Below are 23186 nucleotides of genomic sequence, written 5' to 3' on the forward strand. Positions count from 1 at the left end.
ATATAAAATTGTCACTGTGTTCTCTGCTCTTTTTTTCAACTACTCTTACAATTTTAAATGTTGCTTGAGACATGGATTTATTACTCTCATCACTCACTGATTGTGATTTACTGGCTGTGGCATAACGGGCTCCCTCTGAGAAATATTGGAGAGATGTGAGTAGAAGCAATCTTGCAAGGGGTTAATGCTGTAATCTTTTTCTAGCCTGATTATAATCCCAACTGTAGTCCAGTAACAGAAGAGGGTGGATCTGAAAAAGTATTGGAGGGGATGTATGTGTGTGTGTCTGTGTGTGTGAGTCTGCATGCATGCATGCTTTGCTTTTCTGAACTGCCTTGTGTGCCTCTGGAATAAATCTTGTTCAGCCTGAAAAGGACTCTGTGCTGAGTGCTCCCGACAGAGAGTTAGAAGAGCTTACTTGCACAACTGCCTCTTGTATTCCTCCTAAAGATTTCATTCAGAAATATATTTGTTTACTGAAAGAATGGGCAGTTAATACAAATCCACCCTCTTTTCCATCAAAGCTAACCTGTGGATCCTGAAGAATGGAAATAGTTGATGCTAGCTTCCTTGGGAACAGTACCAATATTACTGCTTTCCTCTGTGATATCATCTTGGAAAATGACACCTTATTCTGTGTGGATGATCTACCTCATCCTTCTCAAGGTATGTATGGAAAACCAGATCTTGTCAGTTTTAGTTCTAGCTGGAAGTAGACATACTATGTAAAGAAACAGCTACACATGGCTTAGTTCTGTGAGGGAGTGTAAAATCAACTGCTTGCTGATAAGTTAGGATGAGAAACAAGCAAGAAAGAATTTACTATGTCCTGGTTTTCCAAGTAAAAAATTTAACAAGAACAAAACTTGGATATAATGGAGAACTAAAACAGTAGCACTATTGGGTACAAAATGTGAACTGGTCTGCTAAGGACCTGGAGAAATGTGATTTGTACTCTTTGAGCAATTCAATAACAATGGAGTTATCTAATCTGAAATCATATTTCAAAGTGATTAAATATGAAATTACAGCACTCTGAGGCTGAAAAAATTACCCATGTACTAAAACATTTTTGATTGCTGTATCATCTCTTCCTTCTGCATAAAGGAGGAACTCCCGTGGTGACTGAGTGGTGCACACGAAGTAGCGTGAGCAGAACGTGCTTTTAAGAAGTTGTATTTGACTCTCCAAATGGACGTTGTATTGCATGCATTGTATTTTAATGTGATGCAAATCAGGTAGATCAGCATAAATGTAAGGATATCAGAACTTCCACTGATTTGGCATGGGTATAAAGACATAAACCTTAGTAAAACTGACTACAGAAAGGCTTTTACCTGTTTATTAAAGGATGAAACATGTAATACCAGTCAGTGAGCTGTATACTGTGTAACTGATTTTCCCTTGTGACATTTTTCAGATTTGCATCAGATAATTCGGATTCTGCTGTATTGTTTGATATTTCTGCTCAGCGTTTTGGGGAACGTTCTGGTAATTACAGTGCTGATAAGAAACAAGCGTATGAGAACAGTCACCAACACGTTTCTGCTGTCACTGGCAGTCAGCGACCTGATGCTCTGCATTTTCTGTATGCCATTCACCCTGATTCCCAACCTACTGAAAGATTTTATTTTTGGTAGTGCTGTTTGCAAAACTGCCACTTATTTCATGGGTAAGTCTTGGAAGTTCATACTTATTTTGATTGATGAGATATGTGAGAAGGTCATTAAAGACCGGTAGAAAGCTCATTGTTTCTGTCTGCCATCAAATAGCTACCAAAATCATGAAGAAATAACTTTGTACTGCAAATCTTCATGGTTCTGGTCTCAGTCTGATCCTGCAAAACACAGAGGCAGCTACTTAATTTTAATTACATACAGAAAAGTTTTGCTGGATCAGGTTAAGTGAGAAGTACGTTATGTGATCAGGCTTTAATGAGGAACCTGGCACACACACTTGCTCACCCATCACTGACAGAGTTATTAGCAGTGTTCAGGTCACCCATCAGAAATGACAGGGTGGTACTGTCCTCACTAAGGGCAGATTTTGCTCTCATCGTTTTCATAGCAGTGACACATGAAAAAAAAAGTAGATGTCATTTGTGGAGCTGGAAGTCAGGGCAAGCACTTTTTGAGAACAGATCCAGAGCTCAGCAGGACACCACAAAATACAGATCTAGGTTTTAAATGCTGACTCTAAGAAACATCACATTTATATGCCTTGCCATACTCTTTTCAGTTGTGTAGCCAGGAGTGTCAAAATGCCTGGGTTATGTATGTCTGTCTAAAGGATTTTGTCTCACTTCCAATACTTCTCATGTGTTTGCTTGTTTCTTAAAAACAAACAAACAAAAAAGAACACGATGTAAAGTTTTTGCAGAAACCTTAGGCTCCCTTTCAACACATGCCCTTGAGAGCTTTGATATAATGTGAAAGTACACACCTAAAGTGTGCGAATGGGAAATCAACATCTTTTTGTAGATAAAACCAATCAAACTAAAGGCCATGTTTAAACAATTATAATGAATTGCTCCCATAAACACCCTAAAAGGTTACTGACGCTGTGTCATCTTTCACTTATTTCACACTATGTAAATTACTTATAAAAAAATCTCCACTGAAACATTTTTGAATCTGAAGTTTATCATTATTAAGGTGTTTTAAGAGTTAGAATGTGGGTATTTCCCACTGACAGTTCAGGCTAACAGAGGCTTCAATTGATGGTCTGTCTTATCTATTGCACGACCTAGTCTCAATTTTTCATTTGAAGTAGAATGATAGAATCACAGAATGTTAGGGTTGGAAGGGACCTTTAGAGATCATCTAGTCCAACCCCCCTGCAGAAGCAGGGTCACCTAGATCAGGTTGCATAAGAACATGCCCAGGTGGGTCTTGAAGACCTGCAAGGAAGGAGACTCCACATCCTTGCTGGGCAGCCTGTGCCAGGGCTCCCTCACCCCCACAGTGAAATAGTTTTTTCTTATATTTAAATGGAACTTCTTGTGCTCCAGCTTCATCCCATTACCCCTTGTCCTGTTGCTAGCTACTATAGAAAAAAGGGACGCTCCAACCTCCTGACACCCACCACTTAGATATTTGTAAATGTTGATAAGATCCCTCCTCAATCTCCTCTTCTCCAGACTAAACAGCCCCAGTTCCCGCAGCCTTTCCTCATATGAAAGATGTTCCATTTCCCTGATCATCTTGGTGGTCCTGCGCTGGACTCTCTCCAGAAGTTCTCTGTCCCTCTTGAGCTGAGGAGCCCAGAACTGGACACAGGACTCCAGATGAGTCCTCACCAGGGCAGAGGAGAGGGGAGGAAGAGCCTCCCTCGACCTGCTGGCCACACTCTTCTTGATGCATCCCAGGATGCCATTGGCCTTCTTGGCCAGGAGGGCACATTGCTGGGTCATGGTTAGTTTATTATCAATCAGGACTCCCTGGTCTCTCTCTGCAGAGCTGCTCTCCAGCAGGTTGACCCCCAGCCTGTACTGGTGCATGGGGTTGTTCCTCCCCAGATGCAGGACTCTGCACAATAGAAGTAGGAAGACTTAGATAATTTGTGTAAAGCAAACTGTAATGATGTTGTCATTGTATATTTTGACTCACATTAGAACATTTGCAAAGACTATTAAATGAAAGCCTATTCACTGAAAGAAAAACTTGTGACAAATTTAAGAAGAAATATTTATAAGCTTGTAGTGATAAACTCAGTGACACCTCAGTAACAGACATTTAGACCACTGTGTTATATTTTATAATATATGAACAGGAGAAATTAAGGATACTTGAAGTACAAAGATTCTGTTTCATGACACCATTTCTCCTGCTTTGTAACTCCATTCCCATCTAATTTTAAAACCTGATAACATATTTAATTCTCTCGAATGAGAAAATGAGATTACCAGTCAAGCAGGACACTTAAAACAATTAATTAAAATAATAGAATGAATTTCTGTGTTAAAAGAGTAATTAACAGCATAATCCCACTGATTTCAAATGCTTGTTTAAATTTCAGTGCAATTAGCGGAATGGATAGACCACAGTAGCACAGAGAAGAATTAGGAGGAAAAGTGTACACTTTCCTTGTTATCAGAATTTCATGGTTTGGCAGAAGTCTTTTCTCTTGGACTTCCCTTGGAGTTAGAGAAGTGCAGACCAGGAGCATCAGTCTGGAGACCCAGACCAATTGTCCACACATTCTTTGTTGACTTAATCAGTATGAGCTTTATACATATTTTAGCTTAGATATAGGTAACTATATTTTAAGTTTTCTATATGCTCATATAAAGTTTGCAAGACTGTTTGAAAAGAACACCTTTGAAACAAGAGAATAACCTTTTGCTTTATTTCACATATATAGGTATCTCTGTAAGCGTGTCTACATTCAACCTGGTTGCCATATCTTTGGAGAGATACAGTGCCATCTGCAAACCTCTGCAGTCCAGGGTCTGGCAGACAAAATCTCATGCTTTGAAAGTGATTGCTGCTACCTGGTGTGTTTCCTTTACTATCATGTCACCTTATCCAATTTACAGCAAACTGATACCTTTTACGAAGTATAACAACACCACAGCAAATATGTGTCGGCTCATTTGGCCAAGTGATGTCATTCAGCAGTCTTGGTAAGACATAACTGACTGTTAGCAAATGCATAATTATCTGGTGAAAAACAGGATTTCATGGTGACCTTAAGCCTGTTGAAAATCAAGTATTAACCTTCAGCAATCATTTACACTCCCATAATGCTCATTTAAGAAACCTGAGCATCCTATTTTTGAGCTGCTTACGTTTTGGCACTTGTGTGGCTTTTCTCTTGTCACAGGAATGATACCCAACATGGCAGTGATCCTCACACTATAGTATGCTAAGCCCCTACGGTTGCTGTAAAGAAAGGATCTGTCACTCTTCAAGCAGGAATACTGCTTTTGCTTTTTCATTCATAAACTTAAATATTTTCAGAGGAATCCTTCATTAATCTTTGAGAAACGGACACAAGTGTCCCACTGTGTGCTGCCTTGCCTGTTAATTCATCTGAAGGTCCTCTGAAGCAGAGAAGTAGAATGTGAGAACCTGGAGGAGTTTCAAATGTCCTTGAGAACTGAATCTTTTCAGCCACTTATAGATAATAGAGGCAAAGAGATGAGGGAAGAGACAGTGCTCCAGGTCCTACACGTCCAGGCAGAGTAAGTAAACAGTGCTATCAAGCAGCAGTATTACTTAGACATCGTGTTCTTGCACGATGACTAAACACTTTAACTGGCACTGAAAAGATCTAAGATTTGTTTGGACACTGAAGGTCATTTGGAGCTGAGAACAAGATTAAAGTATGCACCGCTTCACTATGGTGTATCTACAAACACAGTAAATTTGTATTAATGCTTTTGGTAGTCTCAGGTATTTGGCAGTATGAGTACAGATGAGGGATGGTGCAAGGTGAAATTCTCTTTTGCATGCAGGCTCCCTGTGAGTTTGCACCTAAGTCCCAGGCAGCAGAAGAGAAGATGCAGGCTTGTGAATGCATTTAAACAGAATTATTTCCCCAGCTTGTAGTTATATTAGGGAGGCTGCCTAGGAGAGTAACAAATGTGCAACTTTAGCAGGGGGCTGGGATCCCTCTCCGGGGCTCTGAATGGCCCCAGGGCTGAAACCCCAGATGGTGGCTGCTCTGTCCCTGCCCTGTCCCTGCCAACATGTGCCACCACCCTTGGCAAGTCAGATCTCATTGAAGTACTGACTTTCAGTACCAGCAGCTGATTTGAGAATCACCAGCTGCTCATTTGGCTCCTGCAAGGCAATTTTTACATCGTTCAAAGCTACAGGGTGCTCGATGCTCACCTGGTTAAAGCAGAGATCCCCATTCACGGGCATAGAGGTGTTCTGCCCCCTCTAACCACTGCAGGAGTGCTCATCTCCTCTATGTCCATCTCCTCACTCCAGGAGGTGAGGTGATGGATGTTTTCCAGCCACAATAGCTGTTCGTGCTGGACTTTTCTGGAGGAGAAGAGGTGGGAAGCTTCTAATCCCCAGAGCTGCCGAAATGATGCTTCGTATTTGTACGAAAAACTTTCAGAAAAATCTTGAAATCCTGTTCCCCTTCTCCCCCACCCCTGCAATTCTCAACAGGAGAAAAAGGAGTTTTTCTGGTTTCGTGCTGTTCTCTGGTCTCAGTTTGGCTTTTGATTCTTTAGGTACACTTTCCTGCTGCTCATACTCTTTCTTATACCTGGCATTATAATGATGGTTGCATACGGCCTAATTTCTTTGGAACTCTACAGAGGAATAACATTTGATGCCAGCCAGAGAAAGCTTTCACGAGGTAACAGTACGTTCGGGGTTGGGATTTTTTTAGAGTTGGAGATATGAGCAGGCATCTTGAGGCTATTAAAAGTAAAATTTCCTATTCGCGAGAATGATCATTGTGGTCAGTTATTGGTCATGAATCTGCCAGATGCATTTGTTGGCTGAAGTAATTCCATTATTTATTAGCAAACGATTCCTCAACTATGGCTTGTTTGCAAAGAGTCTGGGCAAAATGCATTGAATTCCTAATTTGCTTATTGTAGAAGTACCAAGATTTTTTTCTGGCCGTGGATGAGGACTATTTCTGTCAACTAACATCACAATAAAAATTATCAAATTAAGATAGAAGCATATAATTTTGAAAACTATCTCCAGTGAATATTTGAGCAAACAGTGCTCATACAGCTTTTGAATCAATCTATATAAAGATGTGGGAATACTGGGAGGCAGTGGGTACAAAGCAGCTGATAGACACCTGACTCAGCAGTAGGCTGGTGCTCTCTTCACAGCAGCTGTTCAGCCAAGAATTCTGTTATTTCTTTACACTTACACTTCATTCTTTGGGTTGGTTTTTTATTTTTATTTTGAATCACTGTTCAGAGATATTTTGCCAAGTACTTAAGCACTAATTTATATGTGCAGAAAGGAAAATCAGTACCGGCAGCGCCAAATATGAGGATGGAGATGGATGCTACCTCAACAAAACCAAAAGAAAAAGGAAAATGCCATTGCAACAGCTCTCTGCTACTAGCCATAGCAAAATAGACAGGGTGAGAAGCAACAGCTCCTCTGCCAACTTAATGGCCAAGAAACTCGTCATCCGCATGCTGATGGTGATCGTGGTTTTGTTTTTCATTTGCTGGACCCCCATCTTCAGCGTCAACGCCTGGCGCGCCTTCGACACCACTTCGGCAGACCAGCGGCTCTCAGGGGCTCCCATCTCCTTCATCCACCTGCTGTCCTACACTTCTGCCTGCGTGAACCCTATCATATACTGCTTTATGAACAAGCGTTTCCGTATGGGTTTCCTAGACACTTTCACTTGCTGTGCAAAGCAAAAGCCCCCTGCAATACGGGGAGATGTTGGTGATGAAGAGGAGGGGAAGACAACTGGGGCTTCGCTCTCCAAATGTTCATACTCCCACATGAATGCATCTGCACCCCCCTGAGCTGCATCAGAAGAGGTAACAGATGGCCAACAGAAATTCAAGTATCTGTCGTCTGGTCCTGGCAAGTGACTGTGGCATCAACTGAACATGATTTAGTTCTGAGGTAATGAAACACTTCAGCTGACAGTAAACACAGTGAGAATTTTGTGGGAAATGGATGCTATCACCGTCTGAGCTTTCATATCGCTTTCCCTTCAAAAGTACAAAGGAGGAAGAGGGCTCTTTGAAGATAACGGACTTTATAAAAAGCCTTAGAAGATGTTCTATTTGTCATAAATTCTCTTGTAAAAATTGGTGTCCTTTACATTGACAGTTTTGCTCAGTTTTCAGCTGCAGTTCTGAGTATCTCTTAAAATTTCCAAGATGCCAGCAGATTCTCCTCCAATATGAATATGTGTATTGCAGTCTTCAATATCTATGCTTCACAATCAAAATCTTTCAGTTACATTTGTAACATTTTTTTCACATCATTTTAGCTGAGCTAATACATATTGAGATCATTTTGATGTCACAGTCAATTAAAAGAAGAATTTTTGTATGGGGAGAATGGGCTTGTCCACGTGAAAACAATGCTATTAAGTAAAGGGTTTTTTAATTATTATTAAAATGGAAATAAATATTGGTGTCTTTGTGGCTGTAATACATTCTTCACTTAGGCAATAACCTAAATTAACATAATTTAATGTCATTTTTTGTTTAAATAAACTGCATAGAACAAAGACAAAGAAGTGTCTTTCTCCTGTGGAGCTGCAAGCACTCACGTCTGCAAGTGGCAGGATGAGCCCCGAAGGCTGGCATACAAATTGTCACACTGGTAAGGACAAAGATAAACAGCAAGGATAAAGGCAAGGAGGTGATCTTACAAAAGACACAGGACCGAAAACATAGGACAATGCCCATTGTGGTCATACACTTCACAAATATATCCACAGTCTCTCCCGGAGTGGTCCTGTCCCCATGGAAATAGAAGTTGTTGGATGTAGAAAGGCAGAGAGAGCAGATACAATGAGCAAAGGTGAAGACTTTGTCAGAAAACACAGTTTTTCTAAGCTTTGGAACAACTACCCAGCTACCCGTGTTTGTAAACAGCTTTGAATGATATAACTACCGTGGTTTTATTGAGCACGGAATGCAGCCTCTTTCCTCTGCAGCGCACAGGTGGGTGCGGGTGGTCAGGTCATGCCCTTTGCTCTGTGGAGCTCCGAAGGAGAAGTTTTATCATTTATTTTGTTTTGTGAAAATATCCTGTTGGAGATACTTCTATCTTCTAGTTGAGTCAATATTTAAAAAACTTGTTATTAGATGGAGATTAAATTTGAGCACAGCGTGGAATGTAGATGTGGATATTAAACGTAACCCCTCTCAAGGTTTTTAATCAGGAAAATCTGATCTCTTTACAGAATGATTTAAAATTGGGAATACAGTTTGAGTTCCAGGCACCCAGATCCATGTTCTGCACCCTGATATTGCCTGAGACAGCTTACCCATACAAGCAGACAACTTTGGCTGTTTGGGTTTGTGTTTTGTTTTTTTCTATGCAGCTTGTCCATAGACAGGAAATTAAAAAGACCCAATTCTAAACAGTATTTATGCACAATCCATAGAAACAATGTTTTGCCTGCCATGTTAATAAAGTACCACTGTTCCAGGAACGCTGCTGAGACTACTGGCATCAATCTGACCTTTGGCAAGTACTCACTGAATTAAACTGGGGGTTTTAATTCATAACAATGAAATGAAAATTTTACTTCACTTAAGGATGCAGGACGAGATCTTCTACAAACCTGTCCTGCACGTTGAAACTGAAGGAAGAAAAGTAGCTGCTCTTGGATTGATGTGGATGAGGGCAGAAAAAAATACTTGTGAAAATATGTAACACCCTTTGAACAGCTGCCTTTATTAAAAATTGTTGTTAAGTAAAAAATAATCAATCCCATTTTAACAATACAGTAGTTGTGACTATTGCTGACCGTGCGCTGGGTAGGGAGAGACAGCCTACTCACGGCTCTGGGTGCGCTTTGAAAGGCAAATGCCTTCCTGCAGACGCAGAATTCTCAGCACCATTAGAGCCCACATAGCAGAACGTGCACCACTCACTTGCTCTGACTGATTTAGTCAGACGATGGTGGTTTCAGATGAAAGGCAAAAAGCTCTTTTCAACAATGCCTTAATCAGATCAGAGACCCCTGCGGCTTCCAGTACCTGTGGCTGAAAGGAGCAGAGTCTCTGACTGATTCCTCACTCGTAACTATCAGGGAGCACAATTTGGAGGTGACAAAGTGAAGGAGGCAGAAGAAGATCCTGACAGTGGTAGTTGGGTGACAGTCAGTGAAGGATTAGAAATATGCCAGAACAGACACGTTTCCTTTTGTCCAAGGCTCATCTGTGCATGTGTCACTTCCCCTCCATTGCCCCCTGTGCATCCTTTTCCTTTATAAAAAAACAGATTAGCTCTTCTACTAAGCTCCCAAAGACACGAGCTTTAAGCCAAATTCCAGCAAGGAGTAGAAATTAAGTTTCTTAAATGCACAGGAAATTTTAGCTCTTCTGCAACCTGTATGCATTTGAATGCCATTTTCCCTGCTCTGTGCCTTGCAGCAGCCATTCCTGCCTCCGAATGTGGCCCTTTCATTGCTAAAGAGTCGTGGAATCCTCCCAGCGCCTTTAATTCACATACTGCTGTTAGTGGAAATGTATCTTCAACAATAAATGTAGTTGAATAAACATATAAAAATAAAAGAGCCTATGAATTCTCTTTTAACGTGAGTTTATTTTAACCAGATTTTAGTCTTCTTCTACAACAGACAGTATGTAAAGACAAACTGTTTCCCAGATGTAGCTGACAAATGGCAAACCAATAAACTTCAAGTGCATAAAGCCCATAAATCGCTGAAGTCTTTCTCTTCTTCTCCTTTCTCTCCTGACTCCTGGGGTTTTTTTTCCTTCCTTTTTCTTTCTCTCCTATCTTTCAGCTGCATGTCACGATCTTTTTTTCTTCTCTACCCTTTGCAGTCTTTAGGTTACTTTTCCCCCACCACCAACTGCTAGATTTTTTTTCCTCTCTGACAGGTTTATTTTCCTTCCCCTAAAGCACCCTCATCTTCATTTCCCCCTATCATTTCCAGTTGACAGACTCCTGAGACACATTGCTCTATGCAATATACCCTGCCCACAATGCAATGGTTCTGCAGTTGCCTTTTGCAGGCTCATGTCTGAGTTCACACACCATCTCTCTCCAACATCAGTTCCTGGTGTGTTCAAACAAGCAGTATATACTAGTTCACAAAACAAAGCCACAGCACTAAATAACATCCAAGCCCTCCTTTGCTACTTCTGTTTGCAACCTCTGTTATTGGGGTCCTGAGTGTACCCTCAGCAAGTTGGCTGATGACACCAAACTGGGAGGACTGGCTGATTCCCCAGAAGGCTGTGCTGCCATTCAGCGGGATCTCGACCATTGAGCTTGAGAGTTGGGCAGAGAGGAACCTCATGAGGTTCAACAAGGACAAGTGCAGAGTCCTGCATCTGGGAAGGAATAACCCCATGCACCAGTAGTGGCTGGGGACTGACCTACTGGAGAGCAGCTCTGCAGAGAGAGACCTGGGAGTCCTGATTGATAATAAACTAACCATGAGCCAGCAATGTGCCCTCATGGCCAAGAAGGCCAATGGCATCCTGGGATGCATCAAGAAGAGTGTGGCCAGCAGGGTGAGGGAGGTTCTCCTCCCCCTCTACTGTGCCCTGGTGAGACCTCATCTGGAGTCCTGTGTCCAGTTCTGGGCTCCTCAGCTCAAGAGGGACAGGGAACTTCTGGAGAGAGTCCAGCGCAGGGCCACCAAGATGATCAAGGGTATAGAACATCTTTCATATGAGGAAAGGCTGCAGGAACTGGGGCTGTTTAGACTGGAGAACAGGAGACTGAGGAGGGATCTTATTAACATTTACAAATATCTAATGGTGAGTGTCAGGAGGCTGAGACATCCCTTTTTTCTATAGTAGCTAGCACAGGACAAGGGGTAATGGGATGAAGCTGGAGCACAAGAAGTTCCATTTAAATGTAAGAAAAAACTATTTTACTGTGAGGGTGAGGGAGCCCTGGCACAGGCTGCCCAGAGGGGTTGTGGAGTCTCCTTCCTTGGAGATCTTCGAGACCCACCTGGACATGTTCCTATGCGACCTGATTTAGGTGAACCTGCTTCTGCAGGGGGTTTGGACTAGATGATCTCTAAAGGTCCCTTCCAAGCCCTACCATTCTATGATTCTATGATCTCCCTTTTTTCTCAGGTATCCATTTTCCATAGCTTATGCTTTTTTTTGTACAAATCGAGGTACGCAAACTAAGAGTGTCCTCAGACTCAAGGACTGTACTTACTTCCTGTTCCATTTCTCAGGACTTTGGTAAATATGCCTCTTTTTTTTCCCCCCTCTCATTCTAAACTGAATGGATGTTGAGCTCAACTTAAAAGTTCCTTGTGGCAAAAGATGCCTATTCTCAAGATTAAAGTGAATAAAGATAAAACTTAACGGCTTTGAGTAAGGATGACATGAAAGGAGAGGCTGGAATATTTTTATTATGGCATCAGAGACAGGGTGGTAGAGACTGAAAAAAAAAAAAGTTGTGATTTTTAAGAGGTTTTGAAAAATTTATTTTACAAATTGACTTGCTCTTCCATTTAAAATACAACCCAGACCAACCAAATGGGGCTTCACTCAGTGTGCATGTAGGTCAGCAGACTGTTCACCCTCTGAATATAGTTTTCCTATCCATTTTTCTATATGCATTATTCATTTCTGTTAAGCAGCTCCAGCTTTTTATGCACAATCCCCCCCTGGCTCTTCCCTCATCAGTTAAATCATAGTAATGTGCACCTTAAAGAAGCCAGAGTTTCTGTCTAAGTAGTTTATAAAAAGATTCATTTCCAGCATTAGCTTTTTATTTTTTTCCGCCTGCAAGGCTTGTTAAGCTGCCCTTGGTAACTACCAAAGGGAAAAAGGAAAAAAAAGGCAAAGGAAACGTCTGCGAATTGTAAAGCTCCTGCCTTGCTTGCCTGATGGCAAATCATCCCTGCTAGAAGTTATTTGTCTGCATCTCTACAGATAATTAAGGCATGAAGAGTTTTCTTTGGCTTCCGCTCACAGTTGTGTTCAAAAGCCACTAATTTTGAGCTAGTGAGATATCAGTTGTCTGCTGCACTGTGAGATGAGAACAAAACATCTTCATTAACATCAGCAGGTAGCAAACATCAAGTAGAAATCATCCCCTATGGGGTAAACACCATTTAATTGATTTCCTGCTACTTTGGCAGTTATTAATAACTTTAAAAATACTTCCTGATAGAATGAAGAAATGCAACTTACACGCCAGGTTTGAGTTAAGCCAGTGGACAAATCACTGTGTAGCTCCTGTGGATATTACACAAATATCACTGTTAGAAAAGGAGCCTGAAGAACAGCAACATGTACAGGACCTAAACCCATAGGAAAGATGAGGGGCTGCTCGTGCTCTTGGCTTGCTGTCAGAGCCTTGTGGGCAATGGCTCAGGGCCTTGTTCTGAGTTATTTAGCAATTGGTAACAGGCTTCATTCATGACCAAGTGAAGAATGACACACGGAGGTGAAACTACAGGGGCAACCACAATAAACAGATGACAATACCCAAAAGAGAACTGGGCAGCCAGCTACAAACACTGTGCTGACTCCTGGAAACCTGCCACGAGCCTGCTAACACCCGAGATCTTTGGGATTTCATAGCTAAACTGCAAGCAGATGCAAAGGAAAAAGAGCTGTTTCCTTGCTTTAAAACTGTCTCAAAACTCTGCATCCCTGTGGTGGCATCTGGCAGTGTTGCTGTCACCAGCTGGCTATTACTGTAAAGGAATATGAGGATAGTAATGTCATCCAAGACACTGTGTCTTTGGAGTGGTTTTTTTCTGGTGGCTTCCCAACAGATGGTCCTGCCACAGTCCACATGCTAATAGGAAAATTAACACTGAGGTTATGGCGCTGAAATGGACTCTTCGTATCAGAGAGGGTGTAGCTGCTCCTTCCGTGCAAACCCAGCCTCGTGTCCCTTTGAGCTCCCTGGCGTGCTACAACTACTTCAGCACACCTCTGGCCATATGAGGGGCAAGGACAAGAGGTCATTGTAGGATGAAGGGGCTGCCTTGTCTTGAAGACAAAGAGCTTTTTATTTGCAGTCCAGATGTGGTCAGTGTTCAACTGAGTTAGAAGAAAAGCAGTAGTGACTAAAGTAAGTTTTCAGCTGTTCTCACAGTGGATTTTTAACAAGAAGAAAGTTCTGCTAATATCCAGATCCTTGTTTCACTGGGATTGTAGATCTAGGAAGAGGATCTAGAAAATGTATCTCAGTGCCCTTGTGTTTATTAAACAGGGAACCTGTTTAAACAGTGTCAACTGGCTGAAGCAAAACAATACAGTTCAGGAGACAGTGTCAGGCTGTGTGCTTCCTGCTAATTTTCAAGCATTTCTGTTTTCCCTTTTGCATTCATTTCCTTTGCTTTTTGAAGCAGCAAAAAGTAAAAGCTGATGTAAATTCAAAGAACATTTATTGAAAGCCAGGGTGTTCCACAGGACATCAAATGTTTATTAACATCTGATGCGACTCCTTCACTGCATTAATTTGTCAAATATTTATTAAACCCAGGACAGACTTTCTTTTCTGCACACTGAAGCCAAGACTGACAAGCCCCAAATTACAGTGGCTGCATAGAGAGGGAGAGAGAGAGCACAAGCTGCAGGTGTACAGCTTTGCTTGACATTGCTTTTGTAAGATCTGTAAGAGATTAATGAGATTGGTAGAAGAGTGAATATTTAAAAGCTGGTGACTGAAGACAAAGCTGAATTTGATGCACTTGCAGCTGGAAGTGTGGCTCTGCAGAGCCCAAACATAGGGCTGGTGGAGAAATGGAAGAAGAAGTGAATGAGAAACATTTCAGCCTTGTAGAGCAGGGGACAAAAAATCATAACAAGGAGGAAAGAAAAATATGATCTGGTCTGTGAAGGAAGAAAACAATTGCAGACACTTGTTGGTTTGGGATTAGCAAGACCCTCTTGAAAGCAAAAGCAGACAAAAGTTTCCCTTGGCAGGAAGATGGAAATTCAAACAAAAGTCCTCATTTTAGGCAAGGTTGAAAGTGAAGATTTTCTGGAACAAATTTCTTTCCTATGGGCTTTGCACAGGGTTTTGCTATGGAAGGACAGAGCAGGCAGCGGGGCTGGAGGTCTCTGAGGTATACTGCAGGCCGAGGAGCCAGCTGGGGAAGTGCTCTCAGGACCATGGAGACTGCTGCACTCTAAGTGCTGCTGGCAGGCAGAGCGTGCTGTAGGACACATGAGTCGGGTACCTCATGCCTTTGAACTGCACGACCACAATACTGCTAGTTCCAGCCTGGCTGATAGGCTGAGAGGACACAGGGCTGTGCTCCCCTGTCCCCAAAGCCCAGTACCCCACAACACTGCACATCCATGGGGTATACTGAGGGCTGCAGCTCCACGACTTGTCCATGTCATGGTTTGACATGACAGCCTTTTCTGGTAATGGGGAAGGGGCTGTAAAGATGCTCCTGTAAGAAGTTGCTTGAAATTCTCCCCAGCTCTGAGCCAGATCCACTTCTGGGGCTGAGCCAATTAGACGCCTCCACAATCACTTTTTAAGAAGAAACTGGAAGAGGAGGCTTCTTCCTCCTTCTTCTGTCCCTTCTTCTGGCTGGTGGTGGTGCAAGGAGTAGGAACAGTGAGAGAAACAACCACGTGGACTCCAAGGTCAGTGATGAAAGAGAGGAGGAGCTGTGCTGTAGCAGAGACTCCCCTGCATTCTATGGAAAGGACTCATGAAGCTGACATTTGTTTGCATTCCTTTAAAGACCCTGCATCTGTGGTAGAGACTCATTTTGATAATGAGCCCGTATCAGGGGCAGAGACTCATTTTGCTAAAGTTGGCCCCAGACCAGGGGCAGCGATTCACTTCATTAAAGGCCCCGAGCCAGGGACAGTGACTATGGCCAGAGGAGGCCATGTCCTGAGGGAGGGATTCAATCACTTCACTGCAGATCCCGAGCCAGGGGCAGTGATTTTCTTTAAAACTATGGCTGGAGCAGGCCGTGTCCCGAAGGAGGGACCCAATATCCACAGCTGTAACTGTGGGGAGGAACCCACAACAAAGCACCTCATCAAACTTATGCCCAGAAGTGGCCAAGTCCTGAGGGAGGGAGGGACTCTCTATCTGCAGAAACTGCAACCGTGGTGAAGAATCCACGCCAGAGATATTCACCAAGGACTGTGTCCTGTGTGAGGGACCCTGTATCGGCAGAAGCCGCAGCTGTTGGGAACAACTCACACCAGAGAAGTTTGTTAAGGACTGGGTCCTGGGGGAGAGACCCCGTGTGGGAGCAGGGGAAGAATGCCAGGAGTCGTCCTCATCTGAGAAGACAGAAGCGGCAGAGCCCATCTGTGAGAGACTGACCACATCCCCCACTCCCTGCCCCCCTGAGCCGTTGCAGGGGGAGGAGGTAGAGATATCGGGAGCAGTGAGCTGGGCCCGGGAAGAAAGGAGGGATGGGGGAGGGAGATCTTAAAGTGCTGGTTGTAATTTTCTCATCATCCTGCTCCCTCTTTGCTTTTATTCCCTTCTGTTTCTTGTAGGTAGTAGAATAAACTTTCCCACTTTCCTCTCGAAGTTGAGTACTGGAGTCTGTTTTGCCCAGAACCATAATTGGCAGCGAGCCCTCCCTGCCCTTGTCTCAATCCACAACAATCTTGGTTATCTTTTTACTCCCATTTCGCTGGGGCCTCCGCCATCCTAACGAGGGTGGGGGTGAATGGGGGCACTGAGTGAGAGACTGTTGTGCTGCTGCTGTGCTGGCTGGGCCAAACCACAACAGTCCACCAGCCACAAAGCTCAGGTACCACAGAGTTCATCTCTGCTGCTGCTGGCACGGCAGCAGGGAGCCTGTATTCCGTCAGACATGCCTAAAAGGGGCAAAAGTTTCAGAAGCCATAAAAATCAGTTGCAGTCAGGTAGGTAGGAAAACAAACACCTAAATAAGCATGGGACTACTTAAAAGAAGAAAGCAAAAAAACCCCACAACCAACCCCCTTCTTCCATCACCCCAAACTGAGCTGTTTGCAGTAACTGAAACAGCCTACTCTTCACTAGCATCCCGCACACAAACTTACAAAGGGTGGCACTCTCTGCTAGAAGGAAATGGGTATTGCCTCTCCTGCCCAACCTCCAGCTCACTTTTACTGAGGCTCTTTTTCACCACAGAGTCTGTGTGTCCTCATTCTGACGACAGACAGCAGCAGTCTGTTATGCATCTTGGTGCTAACTGCTGGCTTTGCTGGCTAATAATTTCCAAATCTACGTATCTGCTTAGTCTACAATGCCTTGTACATTCAATTATTCCCCTACCTCTACCAACAACAACATGTTTCTAAATTAATATAAACTTACCAAAATGCAATTTTATAACTGATACATGTTGTGTCTGCGCTTCCTCCAGATTTGAGTACCGTTTTCTGATCTACTACTACATAAAACAAACTGAAGAACTTTGATATTACTTCCATATGCCTGTGGGCCCAAATGTTGCCATCTGTGCAACTTCAGGCTCTGCTTCTGTGCCAAGAACTGTTATCTGCTTACATGTGTCCTTGGTCTTGTCTGGAGGAATATATTTGTGCAAGTGCTTTTGAGTACTTTCCTGTGTCGGTGAGACTCTCTCCACCTGTGTGATCAGTCATTGCAGATAGCAGCCAGGAGGGCTTTTGAAGAAGGGACACTTGGAAACACCTGCTCTTTAGTTACAACATCAAGCAACTTTACATCCGCTTTTTAAATACTGCAACATTTCTTATCTGGCTTGTGTTCCCTTTTCACAGCTTTAATGTGAACCTTTCTCTTTCATCTCCTATGACTGCTCTCCAACTCGGGCAATTCTCCCTTTCCCTGTGAAGTGTATCAGATCTAACGTTCTCACACGCAAGTCACCAGCAAAACTATCGCTGTTTTGTATCGAGAAAATGAAAGCAATTTTGTTTGGCTTCAGCAAACACCAAGGTTAACTTCATCAATATTGCAGGATTTCCACGTTCTCTCTGAAACCCTTCATCTCTTTCCATGCACAGTGTGCAGTGAGATGTGGTGACTAATCTAGTTCTTACTGACTGGTCTATCAACAGCACTGAAAAGAAGGGGAGACACAGATGTACCATCTAGATTTCACTCCTTGCAATACATTTTTGTGGACTGACAGCACATATATATATACACATATATGTATTGTTAAGAGAAGTGAAGGTTAGGGCAACAAGGTGAGAGTGGATTAAAATTTTTGGCACCTAGTAAAGTAGGAGCAGCATTTTCAGGCCACTGAACGAGTATGCAGATGAAATAAGAGGAAATTAAAGTTTAAAATGCAGGTATTTAAATGTCTTTTTGCCTTCCTAGAGGAGATGATGAAGCAGTTTACATCTCCAACAAATCTTCAGAAAGAGATAACTCTTGCAAGAAACGGTCTAAACAAAGATGTGGAATAGCTGAGGTACTGGTGATGGCTTGGAAACCTCATGTACTTCACTAGCTAGTTCTGCTTCAAAGGCACTCTGAGGTCAGTCCCATCTAATCCTCTGTTCCCAAACAACAGTTGCTACAATTCTGGGCTGATTTGCAGATTCTACCCTCATCAATGACAGTTTGTCTGGGTAAGGATATGAAAGTACAGCTTCTCTTTCCTCTAGGTATCCAAGAGGAGATAGTGCATTTATTTTCAAGTGTTTGTTCCCAGTGGTCTTAAATGTATCATTCCATAATCCTACTCAGATATCCAGTGGAACCCGTTGATGGAGGGTGGTGTGGGGCTGGGAATGCTGCTGAGGCTGAGAGTCTCCATCAGGACAGCTGAAGTGAAAGCTTCTTTTCTCATTTATTTTCATGTTACTTAGAGCGGATAGATCTGGTTTAATGTTGTAATAGAGCACTGGAAGTCTTGTATCATTTCCAAGAAAATGATTCTTTTTTCACCTTCCCAATGAAGTGGAATTTCAGCCTTGCCTCTAAGCTGAGATTCCTGCACCTCTCCATTTAAGAGCTCAGCTGATTACAAGGCTGACTGATTTAGAAGGCTTTAGCAAATAGAAACCCAGCACATTATTGGCACATTGCTCATCAAACAATAGCCAGTGGGGATTTTCTGGGCAGCAGCCCCTAGTTTCCCTGACACACAAATCCATTCTTGTCCCTTGCATGTCTACGGTTTGCGATGGTTCTTTAGGATCCCCAGTTAACATGACTGCACTTCTCATCGGTGCAAATCAGATCATTTGTATTTCTCCATCTCGGGGATATAATTCACTCCTTGAAGAACTTTACAGGAAGTCAGGTGAAGTGAGAGAGATTTCACCAGGAGCTTTCCTATTAAGCTAATCAAAAGCTTTCTGCTGGCAATGAGGGAACCCTTTCTGGCAGGTTCGCTCTAGCTTCTCTAGTCCAAGATAGAATTTCTGATGAGAGAGAATCAGGTTTTGGTTCTTCCTGTTCCTGCTTCAGAAAAAGGATTTAAACCTCAGTTTTCTCCATTCAGGCAAAACAGACCAATGAAATAGCTACCTGGAAGACAGACTTTACAGCCTCTCTGGTCTGGGCTTTTATCAAGGCCTGTAAGCTATTCCGAGTTGATAAAACTGGGGAAATAGGTTATAAATTCCTAGAGAAACAATTCAGTGGGATGCAGGAGAGCTACTCATGCCCAAGCTCTGCACCCAAGGCCAGTATATCTTGACCATTTTTTTTCCCCCTTTTCCAGGTCTTGGTTCTTTTTTATTTTCAAACTTCCTCTATGTGGCCCTGTAAAACACATCTAATTGGTTAAGATGAGGTAAATACAAGATGATTTCAACTTGGATGGCACACAGGCCTGAGTTTGCCTAGTAGATATCTTGTATATAACTTGGTATTTCGTATCTGAGCTCTTGACTCTTTATCCATGACAACTACTAGAGAACAACAGATTGTGACTCGGTTTTGCCAGAGCCCAGCAGCTTACTGAATTATTACCATTCACCTGTTACTTGATTCTGCCCATTCTATACTGTAAATGTGTAAGTTTCCTAAGTTCTGGACATCAACAACACAGTTTTAACTGGTACTTGACAGAGGAGTTTCACGTGTCACTGTTCCTCCTTCTGAGTTAACATCACTGTAGGCCAGTGGGAACCCCCCCCCAACCAAAGAGTATATACTCTAGGCCTATGTGACAAGTGACACTCACACTTTAATGACTGCATCCATTACATGACTCCCAATTCCCATCAGCCTCAAAATTTCCAGCACTCTGTCTTAAAAACTAGTATTCATCTTTGGTGTTAGCTCTCCCCTTCCATCTTATGTAATAATTTGACTGTACTTAAGTAAAACTCGAGGTCTAAGCAACCCCCACCTGGGACTGGGACAAATATCCTTTGAATCAGGACATTGCTCTATTGTGACCGTGAAGTTCCTGCACCAGAAAAATGGGGAAATAGCTCAATTTGCATTGAAGATGCCATAGTGCTTTTGCAGAGAACACTTCACGAGCTGACTAGCATTTAGACATCATTTTAAAAAGAAAGGAACATTTTCATAGGCACATAAATACCGAATTAATTGAAAAACAAGATAAACATCAATATCATTATCATTCACTCTAACACAACCAGCTGCAAAGAATGGTAAAGCAGAATGCAAGTGCAGGTGAGAGAAAGAGAAGTTAGATTGTAATATAATATTAAACTGTTTAATAAACCTTCCTCAGGTCCGGACACATGAAGAGCAAAACTCTACCCGTATGTCATACCTGTACTCTTCACAGTAGCTGGAGGAACAAGCTGCAGACTCACAAATCATTTTTAAAAGCTATGACTGCACAATGCATTTGTATTTTCTCCTTGCTTCGAAGATGATCCTATGGAGGTAGTAAATGTAGTTTACTGTAGTAGTTTACTAATCTTCAGTGAGAAGACACAAACTTCTGATTTTTTTTTCAAATTCAATACATTTATATTGGTAGCTGATATCCATTTTCTGAAGCTTATCTGTAAGCTGAGAGTAAAAAAATGTGCAAAAGCCAAACTTTATCAAAATTCACCATTTCGAGCTCTGAATTTCATAGCAGTACAGGCTATAAAGACATCCGGATCCTAAGTTTTAGTGTGAAACACACCTGGCTCATCAAAGCAAACAGAACAAACAGAAAACAGTACAAAAGGAGGAAAAAGACATAATTTAAGATGTTGTAATAATAAGTTACTGAGATCAAAAGGAAACAACAGAAGCTACCAAGATACAACCAACCATTTGTGTTGTTGGGTTGGGTTTTTTGTCTTGTGTGTGTATACTTGGTGCTCTGAGACATGCTCATGCAGGTAAATAAATATTTTATGCCCACACTGAACTGAACGCTGCAACTGCACACACATACAGAAGTATTATGCAAAGTTGCCTCCGACAGAAACCAAAAAATCAAGCTTGAAGTCACTGCTGTGACATCCACCAGGCATAATGAACTAATGTGTATCTCAGGATCCCATCCCACAGATATCTTGGCTAGATCAGCTCTAAACAGGTTATGTACAAGTCTATCAGAATTATCAAAGTCATGAAGAAACGCTACAATAAACTGTCTCACTTAGAAGTGACTGGGCTCAAACCAGCATGAAACTCACTCAGACATTAAGAACTAACTATACGTTTGTGACCAGACACAAAACAGTATGTACAGATCTGTGCTTCCAGCTTTTACACAAACGTTGAAGTTACTCTTCAAGCAGAACTATGAAGTTGTTAAAGAATCCTGATGATATGGTCTGTAAAGCTGCAGCTTTTGTAACAAAGTCTTTCCTTCTGTAAACGATGGACAGTGGAAGCTTATAAATTTCTTAATGTACCGGCAGAGCAATCAGCAAACACATGCAGTTGCCATTTTTCATTGGCATGTCAAAGGTCTTGAAGTCAAGTCACTCAGGAGAAGCTAAAGAAGAGAGTGAGAGATAGGGGTGGAGTACAGAAGTGGCTCAAACGGCACAAGGTCCCATCTGTGAAAAACATCTGTGGGGATTTGCAGAGGTGGAAATGGACAAGCTTCCCAGTCAACAACTCAGCGAATAGAACAAAGGTATTTAGCTAAAAACAGAGAAGATTTAAGGATTCAATGAACATAGATGAGTGGGCAGCATGACAGCAAATGTAATTAAAAGGTTAATATTAAGCAAAGGATTTCTAAATTCAGATAATGATTCACAAGCCTCTTTATATGACTCCAAATTACATATCACCTTCAGATAAAAACCCACAGATCATTAAGGCCAAGTCTGTAGAAACTCCCATTCAATGTACCTATAAAACAGTTTAGAAAACCACCAACACAGCAGTACAAACAGCACAGAGATATGACAGCATGTTACTGTCAGAAGTTACAGCTCACCTTACACAACACAGACTAAATTATGCAGAAAAACTTACACATTCAGACAAAAATTGCAAACTAAGGATCTGGAAAAGCATACATGAAAAGTAAGGGAACTGATATAGAATGCAAAGGCAATAGTGTGTGGAAAAGATGACAGCAAACTTTTAAATATCCTTTTCTATGCTTGAAGGAGATGCAGAACCTGAAAGATGTCAAATCCAGGCAGCTGTATCAGATCTTTTTCATACAGCAGTTAGCCTGTAAGTTTGGTTCTAAAGAGAATCAAGACTTCCTCGACTCACTTCTCTTTAACATACATAATCCATGCTGAAATTCAATACAAAAGTATTCTGAAATTTTGAAATACTGGTTCATGCTTTTGGCCTCACACCACGTGCTACTGGAGATTAGAAATAAATACCCTTTATGAATACAGAGCACAAAAAAGTGTTTTCTACCCCTCTCAGATGCATAAAGCTCAGATCTAAACAGGGCACTGTGAAAAGTAAACTACCCGTCCCAGCTCTTTAATTCTTTATGTTCTGAAATGGCATTTAAACCAAATGAATCCCTTCCTCTACTCAAATAATTTCACACTACTTTCCTTTTAATCCTCTACTCTGGATTTTAAAAGGATTTACTATATAGTCAAGGTTTAGACGGAGCTGTTTTTTCTGTATCTGAAATTCTTTGTCTAAGACCAGTACCATTACATGCAATTTCTTCCAACCACACCAGCACTAAAGTTTAGCAAGTGGCAGTTCACTTTGTCAAAACCTCAGATCTAATTTGGATTCTGTTCTAGAAAAATCAGTTTATAATTCCAGAGACAGACTACAAGAGCCCTTAAAATAATTTAAAACTGTAATCTGCCCATATTGTCCCTGTTTCAAACACCAGAAGCTCTAATACTGTTGAGTTTCTGGCTATTTCGTGTCTTAATGGCATTCATGTTTGCAGACATTTCAATAAAAATCTGTAATGCTTCTTGGTAATCAAATGATCTGGTTTTTTTTCACTGAAATCTGTAGCTGTCACCACACCTTCTTATCAATCACTTCTGGCCCCTTCACCGTCTTATGAATAAACTAGTAGCTCTTGTATTAGTTCAATACAAAACTAGTACTGGTTGGTTTCTGCTGTTCCATATTTTCTCTCTGCTGTGTCCACTTCCCCTCAGAAACATTTTTCACGTGACCATGTCACTCACACTTGCAAACTACGCATAATTTCTAGTTGTTCCTTACAGCCCT

General features: G+C 41.9%; 1 protein-coding gene across 1 annotated transcript; it reads left to right on the forward strand.

Moving 5' to 3' along the window:
- Positions 1 to 545: 545 nt before the first annotated feature.
- On the forward strand, positions 546 to 7471 carry CCKAR (cholecystokinin A receptor). Its single transcript, XM_010203584.2, has 5 exons — positions 546 to 666; positions 1421 to 1672; positions 4363 to 4624; positions 6191 to 6318; positions 6945 to 7471. Exons 1-5 carry the CDS (start codon positions 546 to 548, stop codon positions 7469 to 7471), a joined length of 1290 nt encoding a protein of 429 aa, XP_010201886.1.
- Positions 7472 to 23186: the final 15715 nt, after the last annotated feature.

Source organism: Colius striatus, chromosome 3, assembly GCF_028858725.1.
Source record: "Colius striatus isolate bColStr4 chromosome 3, bColStr4.1.hap1, whole genome shotgun sequence".
Classification (NCBI taxonomy): Eukaryota; Metazoa; Chordata; class Aves; order Coliiformes; family Coliidae; genus Colius; species Colius striatus.

Coding starts and splice junctions, on each gene's coding strand:
- CCKAR (XM_010203584.2), top strand. CDS start 546: ATGGAAATAGTTGATGCTAGCTTCCTTGGGAACAGTACCAATATTACT. Junction 1,673..4,362: donor AACTGCCACTTATTTCATGG/GTAAGTCTTGGA, acceptor TCACATATATAG/GTATCTCTGTAAGCGTGTCT. Junction 4,625..6,190: donor GATGTCATTCAGCAGTCTTG/GTAAGACATAAC, acceptor TTGATTCTTTAG/GTACACTTTCCTGCTGCTCA.